At 44.1% G+C, this 7423-nt stretch overlaps 1 protein-coding gene across 1 annotated transcript; it reads right to left on the bottom strand.

The window, feature by feature from the left end:
- Positions 1-1445: 1445 nt before the first annotated feature.
- CTSL (cathepsin L) lies at positions 1446-5475 on the bottom strand. The gene is made up of 7 exons (XM_082842679.1): positions 5343-5475; positions 4918-5040; positions 4679-4825; positions 4003-4227; positions 3391-3553; positions 2622-2739; positions 1446-1808 (listed from the first exon to the last, which is right to left on the bottom strand). The coding sequence occupies exons 1-7, from the start codon at positions 5466-5468 to the stop codon at positions 1709-1711; spliced, it is 1002 nt and encodes a 333-aa protein (XP_082698805.1). The 5' UTR covers positions 5469-5475; the 3' UTR covers positions 1446-1708.
- Between the last annotated feature and the right edge of the window lie 1948 nt (positions 5476-7423).

The following is a 7423-nucleotide window of genomic DNA, read 5'->3' as shown; positions in this document are numbered from 1 at the left end:
GGAAAGATGTTTTTTTCAAGCTGCTATGTTTCCTGGTAGTTTGTTTTCCAGTAATAGATAACCAGAATAGTCTTTTCACTGCATGCCCCATTGGTTCCCGTGTCCTAAAAACCTGTGTGTGGGCCCAGCCTCATCTCCCACACCTCAACCTTCCCACTTTCTCTAAATGTTGTTTCTCTTTTCTAAGGGGTTCTGACCCGGGAAGTCTCTGCTCAGATACCCACCCTTTTATCCTGTGTTACTGCCCGGCTCCTCTGGGTCCATGTCCCGTTTCTTTTCCTTCTGGTGTTTCAACCACCTCCTCTAACAGCACCATCTCCTCCTCAGGGTTGGGAATGTCTCTTCCACAGGGTGATGACTGGGGCGCCATGAGTGCTGCATCAATTCCAGTTGTCTCAGTGTGGTCCCAACCAGTAGAAGGGACTCAGATTGGGAGCCTCCCAATTCTTCCTGTGGCTTGATCATGCTATCCCAAAACCCACAGAATTTTACTCCAAATGACACAACATCTGTCATTTTAGGTCAGAAAGTTGGAAATGTAAGCGCCTGCGAGGGAAGGCCACATTGAGGGTCCAGCACGGCACACAGTCCAGTGCCGATGGACTTGACCAGAGGCTGCTGGAGGTCTTGTGGGCTGAGACCCCAGTTCTCCTCCACCTGTCTTCAGAAGGAATTACAGGGTCTGATAACCAAATGCTTCCACCTACTTTTTATTTCCTTGAGTAGGAAGGAACATGAGAATTTTAAACCCAAAGACAGCAAATGAAACTATGTGCTTCCTTAGCCTGCGGAATGTAGGGAGTTTTTCTTTTTTAAAACAAATTCAGGAATTAGGCAGCTAGGTGTAAATTAGGCTTCAGACTATCTCTTTCGATGCTCTCACCTATTGCCCACCTCTGAGGCCGCAAGACTATTTCTGAAGCCCAGCCTCAAATGAGGGAGCTTATCCTTCATCGCATATGGACACAAAGACAAACATTCTTGGCAATCCATTGTGTCTGGTCCTTCCTCAGTTGCAAAGTAGCCACACAGTCTTCGCTAGAAGTTGGGGAAGATGCGCCAGAAATTGGGTCTGTGACGTTCATCCTGTAACTCTGCTGGGCTGTCACCATCGTGGGTCAAATGATCATGATCTCTAAGGCCCTTTGCTTGATTGGGACTCGTATGTATGTGTGTTCACTTTTCTAAAATGTGAATTTTTTCCTTATTAAAATAATTTACCTTTGTCCTTTAGATTGTTTGCCAAATTTTGTTCTATTCAAGGGTTGGGTCAGACACAGACAATAGGCAGCTGACATATTCAGAACTATAAGAACCAGAAGGCCACACAGCCATTCTAACAGACCACTGGCACACTCAGTTACGTCTTCAGGGCCCAATCACCTTTTTTACTCTACAAAAACTTAATGTATTAAAAACAGAAAGATGTACCACCTCTACTCTGAAACTGTTTTATTTTAAAGGTAAAACTTTATACATCCTTTTAAAACATGAAAATTCAAAATTCTTGAGGCAAGTCGATCATACAAACCTATTTACAGTAGTATTAAAGGAGTGGTAACATTTCACCAGCATAAAATGTCACAGAATTCAAATCACAACTTGGATCTTCAACGATTCAAGTGTTTCATCCCACACAATAAGGTCTGGTTAGTTTTAAAGAAAATTCTTCCTCTGGATGTTCTGTTCTCAATCCTGCCTTTGAGGTTTAGACAGTAGGATAACTGGCCATGGTGGCGATTCCACAGTTGTTGTCCCGGTCTTTGGCCATCTTTATGTAGCCGTCCATGCCCCAATCTTCACCCCAGCTAAAAGAAGAGAGGGTTTTCCATTTTATACAAAGAATCAAACACATTTATCTTTATTAATACTTAAACAGTGCCCCAGAGGTCAGGACAGACTCAGAAAGAAGCAAGAAAGGCAGTTGTTCTTGTTCCTGGTTGAGTTCTAAATGTGTAAATAACTTCAATCTCCAAACCTCTCACGGAACTGCAAAGTTAGAGACAGAAAAAGGAAACTCTTGGGGCCAGATGTGTTTCAGATTTAAGAAAATTTTCAGATTTAGAAATGCAATGGTGCTGGGACTTCCCTGGTGGCGCAGTAGTTAAGAATCTGCCTGCCAATACAGGGGACACGGGTTTGATCCCTGGCCTGGGAAGATCCCACATGCTGTGGAGCAACTAAGCCCATGTACCACACCTACTGAGCCTGCATGCCGCAACTACCGGAGCCTGCGCGCCTAGAGCCTGTGCTCTGCAACAAGAGAAGCCACCGCAAGGAGAACCCCGCGCATGCTACGAAGAGTAGTCCCCACTCGACGCAACTAGAGAAAGCCCGTGCAGCAACAAAAGACCCAAGCAGCCAAAAAATAATAATAATAATAAATTAATTAAATTTTTTTAAAAAAGAAATGCAATGGTGTCAAAACTCCATCAATACTCTAGGCAAGCTTGAGAGAGTACCTTAATGTTATAATCAAACATTAATATGTCTGTGCTCACCCTAAGTGGCATAAAGACTTTGGAAGTGTACTTAAGGGTTTGAGAACCTGTATCCAAATACTGATTCCAAAAGGGACTCCCATTTCAATCTCAAATATAAGTATTTGGGGCACTTTATACCTGTTCTTGACAAGCCAGTATTTATTGTTATCTGAGTCTGCTCCTTCAAATCCATAGCCAACCGCCAGAACACCATGATCCAGGTCTTCACTGCTGCAGTGTGGGTCATAATAAATGCCTGGGAAAATAAAATACAAGGTTGGGGTGAGGACCTTCAAGTGACCCATGACAGTAACCCAGCCTATCAACTAGGATAAGAGAGACACCTCAAAATTCAGCTAAAGGACATAAATCTAGATAGGATTTTAAAACAAGATCTATTTTTTTTTTTTAATCTAGCCTAGGGATCTAGGTTCTTGTCTAACACTAGCAGAAATACTGGCACAATCTCTTTTGTAAACAATGTGTCAAGAGGCATAAAAGACCACTCCCTAAAACCTTATCATTTGACTTTCAGAATGTCAGTCTAGGGAAACAGCACACAACACAAAATTACTTCAGGCAAGAGGTTCTTTCCGGTTTTAATTACAGTAGTAAAATTGTTTGGAAAATTTCAAAGGTCTAACAACTGGAAAAAAGTAAATTAAGCTATACGAATCAAATTAAGTAGCCATTTAAATATATTTGTGAAGTGCTTAAAATCATGGGGATATGGTTCAAGTAATGTCAAATGGACACATCAGGTACAAATACTACATGAACAACTACGTTAAATCTACACACCCCCAAATTATACACTGAATTCTACACACTGAAGAGTCAATCTTGCTGTATGTCATGGTGGTTTTCCAATTTTTCTGCCTAAACTTCCATACAGACAAATGCTTACCTGCTTTATAGAACTGGAAGGTTGGATGGCTTGCATCTATAGCAACAGAGATGGGGCCCACAGTTGCCACTGCCTTCATAAGGGCCTTCTCTTGCTTAGGAATGTCCACGAAACCAGTGTCGTTGGCAGCAGAACTCTGGGGTCTGTAGTGGCAGGATTCATCCTTTCAAAGGTAATGGGGAAGAGACTTGATTAATACCATCCCCGTCCTGGGGTACATGAGTTCAAGACAGTCTGCGGCTTAATGATTTCCAAGTCAAGTTTGTTATAAAGCATCCCAGGAGACGAAATGATATTGGTTGTTTTGAAATGGAAAAAGTAGCTGGTGTCTATTCAATGAGACATGCTCAGTCTACCTGTCCATAAAAAATGTTTACTCTGGAGAAATTTATACTTACATAGAATGGTATGTATATTTCCACATGACACAGAAATATTAACAGCTTTATGGTAACTATCTAAACAGAGAACTGTGCAAGGCTAACATATTTTAATACTAGTTCTGACAGTCTGCAGATATAGAGTCTACAATCTAAAATGTGAATTCTAAATTGGTATCTGTTTTCCCCCAAAGCGTTCAACTTTGATAACGAGATAAGGAGCTCCTTTTACCTTTCCAAAATATGGATAGGATTCCTCTGAGTCCAGGCCTCCGTTGTCCTTAACATACTGGAAGGCATTATCCATTAGGCCACCATCGCAACCCTCATTGCCTTGAGGCCGAGAGCAGTCCACCAGGTTCTGCTCACTCAGTGAAATAAGTTTGCCAGTTTTCCGGAACATCTGTCCTTCAAGGGCACCAGTTGCACTAAAAGCCCAACAAGAACCACACATACCCTGAAAACAAAATTTAAAAGTTCTTAGTGTACAAAACAAATAGCAAGACTTTGACGATAGCCCATATATCTGAAAATGCTTTTAAAAACTAGTGAATTGCATCCAAACTCTAGTCATTCAGAGCAGGCCATGGGGTGTTTCCAAAAGGAAACCTCTTCTCCAGGCATTTGAGGGCTCTTCTGTCCACTTTCAGTGCTTCAGAAGGAAAAGTCTTCAAGAGCTGGTAAACAACTCTTCATCACAGCAAATGCATCTCTCATTCCAAGAAACTTATCAACACAATTCTTTTTCTCTCAAGGAAATTTGAAACCAAATAAAATGTTTTAAATTCTTGAAAAGACAAAAACAAAAAACGAGTGAATTGCATGTTGGTCCACAGCCTACCATTGCAAGGACGGCAACTCCTATCTGGCTTTACTCTTGGAGAGAGATCTGCTGAATACTGTCATACCTGATTCTTCACAGGAGTTACATAGCCTTTCTCTCTCCAGTCCATGGATGAGGGAATCAAACCAAAGACGGGTACTGGGAACACTTTCCCCTTCTTGCGCTTCTGGTTTCGAAGACCATTCATCACCTGCCTGAATTCTTCACTGGTCTTCAAGGAAAAGGAAACAATGTTGAAAAGCAAGAGGTTATTTTCCTAAAGTACTAAGGAGGGGAGGCACAAAAAGTTCATGCCACACTCACCATGTCACCAAAGGCATTCATTGCCATGGTGAAGCCATGTTTCCCTTGGCTGTATTCCTGATTGTGCAGGTCAATCATTTTCATATTCTTCTCCCACACTGTTCTCCTCCATCCTTCTTCATTCTACAGGCAAACAGGTAACCTATACTCTTTATTTCTATTTAAAACCAACCCACCTTCACCAAGTGGATTTGCAGAAAGAGAGGAAGAGAAACCATGGCCAGAGGTGGCTTTATACTCTTGGGAACTGTTTCCCAGCGCCCACACAACAGCGTCGTATGCCCGTACTGTACTCGGTAATGGGTGCCATGAAGTTACTGCCCTGGTAAGAGGCAGCCTCGAGAGGTTACTATCTGCTATAAACTCCCAACAGCATGGACCATTCTCTGCGGGGTTTCAGATGGACAGTTTCAGATGTTACCAACCAAGCCATATAGTTTCCTGTGTGTTGCCTTCCACAATTTCCATTGTGCATTTAAACTGAGATCAAGTTTTGAAGCCGCTGAGGCTATTCCCAAGCAAAGGGCAGTCAGGATGAGTGAAGGATTCATGTTTCAAAAGCCTAGGAAGGGAAAAGAAATGAGTATCTGATTAAACCAATCTTACTAAAAGGCCATCCTACTTTTTTCTGAGACGTTATACCCACTATGGTGGAGTAAAAACATTTATCTTCCCAAGTATTTACACAAGGACTGTTGGGGAAGGCTAAGTACGTGGATAGAGAAAAACAGCTCAGAGACCCCAGTTTCCGCGCCAGAGACGGTGAGGCTCTTCTGGGACTCAGAGCCGCGGCTAGGGCGAAGCTCCCTCCCGGGTTGCAGGCGGGGCCAGGCCAGGAGCGTGCCGCCCCGCCCCCCGCCGCCAGCGAACGCCCGCCGCTCTCAGAGGATGTTGACGCGGCGCAGGGAACAGCGGGCACTGCAGCCCGGCTTGCGGGGGTCAGGCTGCCCTGTGTGACCAGCGCCTCCTGGGACCCCTCCAAACCCCAAGCCTGGCAGTCCCGCTGGTTCCCGGGGTGACCCTGCCGCGCCAGGCCCCAGCCCGGGGTGCTCACCTGCGGCAGGCACAGCTAAAAACTATGGATCCAGGGGCGTCGGAGATTGGGCTGTGGGCGCATGTCCTCGCATTTAAGGCTCCGGGATTCCGCTCGGCCGGCCCCGCCCCCCGCTAGCCCGCGCCGCGATTGGCTGAGCTACATGTGGGCGGGGCCAGCACGGGACTCCCGGCGTCTCACGGGGCTGGTCCCAACTTGGCCAGGTGCCAGCCTCAGTGGACCCGACGGCGGCGAGCTGGGCAGCGCTGAGAAGGGTGGACGGAGCTTCCTTGGGGACCCGGATCAACTAATTACCTCGACTGCGCTCGGCCGGTGGTTCACGAAAAGAAGCTTCTAGGGAGCACCAAGTGGATTATCAGCGCAACCCTGTGCCGCCTTTAGTCCTAGAGTTTTTGGTGAAAGCCTGCGGGAGGGCTGTCTAGTTTAGGGGTTCCCGCTTATTCCACAGCAAAGGTGGGGCGGGCTGGAGGAATGCGGAGCCCTCAGGCAGACGCCTTACCTCCCGGGCTGAGGGTGGTACAAGCTGGGTTTAAGAAGGATCGGAGCGGAAAGGCTGTTCCTCAAAGCTCGGGACGCGCTGGTCACTCCCCAAATCCCGGGAGGGAAAGGGGACGGGCTGGGTGGGTCTCCAGAGAAGGCATGGCATTTTGTAATGCCCCTTTCCTGTCTTCCCAGTCAGGGGTTCCTCTCACGTCTCAAGCTTTCCTCAAAACCAACAGAAACGAGTTATTTACAGAAAAATTTAGTTTAAAAAAAGGAAACGTGGAAAGTAGAAACTGCTTTTACCTTACCACACTCGACATTAAGGATTGTTATGTCTTCCTTGGTATCTAAGGTGCTTTTCTTGAGATTTAAGAAATTTAACTTTTACTTCAGTGAGTTCTACTTTACATTTAATGTCAGGATTTAAATGACAGTTAGTGAAACGTTTTAAATGGAGGAAAATAGATTTATATATTAAATATTAATTTATATAATTAATAATTTAAGGAACACAAGCCAGAAAAGTTGTACATGTTTGTCCTTTACTACATAAAAATAGATTCATTGTAGAAAATACCTTTTATAAAAAAATTATCATTACCTCATGTCCCTTTCCACATTACCTTTTTTCTCTGCATATTTTGAATTTTTAAAATAAAAATGTAGTCATGGTTCACTGGCCTTGTAAATTAATTTCTACTTAAAATTAAATGGATAAGCATCTGGAAGCACAATCAGACACAATTTTACTGTGTTAATATGTACATAACATAAAAATGTCTATTTTAACCATTTTTAAGTGTGCAGATAAGTGGCATTAAGTACATTCACATTATTGTGCAACCATCACCGTCAGCCATCTTTGGAACTTTTTCATATTCCCAAACTGAAACTCTGTACCCACGAAACAATAATTCTGCATTTCTCCCTCCTCCCAGCCTTTGGCGACCACTATTCTAATTCTGTCTC

Source organism: Leucopleurus acutus (genome assembly GCF_964270905.1).
Source record: "Leucopleurus acutus genome assembly, chromosome: 7".
NCBI classification, from domain to species: domain Eukaryota; kingdom Metazoa; phylum Chordata; class Mammalia; order Artiodactyla; family Delphinidae; genus Leucopleurus; species Leucopleurus acutus.
The sequence above is the reverse complement of the archived record's forward strand: the minus strand, read 5'-3'. Positions and strand labels throughout refer to the sequence as shown.

Coding starts and splice junctions, on each gene's coding strand:
- CTSL (XM_082842679.1), bottom strand. CDS start 5,468: ATGAATCCTTCACTCATCCTGACTGCCCTTTGCTTGGGAATAGCCTCA. Junction 3,554..4,002: donor CCTATCCATATTTTGGAAAG/GTAAAAGGAGCT, acceptor TACCTTTGAAAG/GATGAATCCTGCCACTACAG. Junction 2,740..3,390: donor CTTCCAGTTCTATAAAGCAG/GTAAGCATTTGT, acceptor TTATTTTCCCAG/GCATTTATTATGACCCACAC.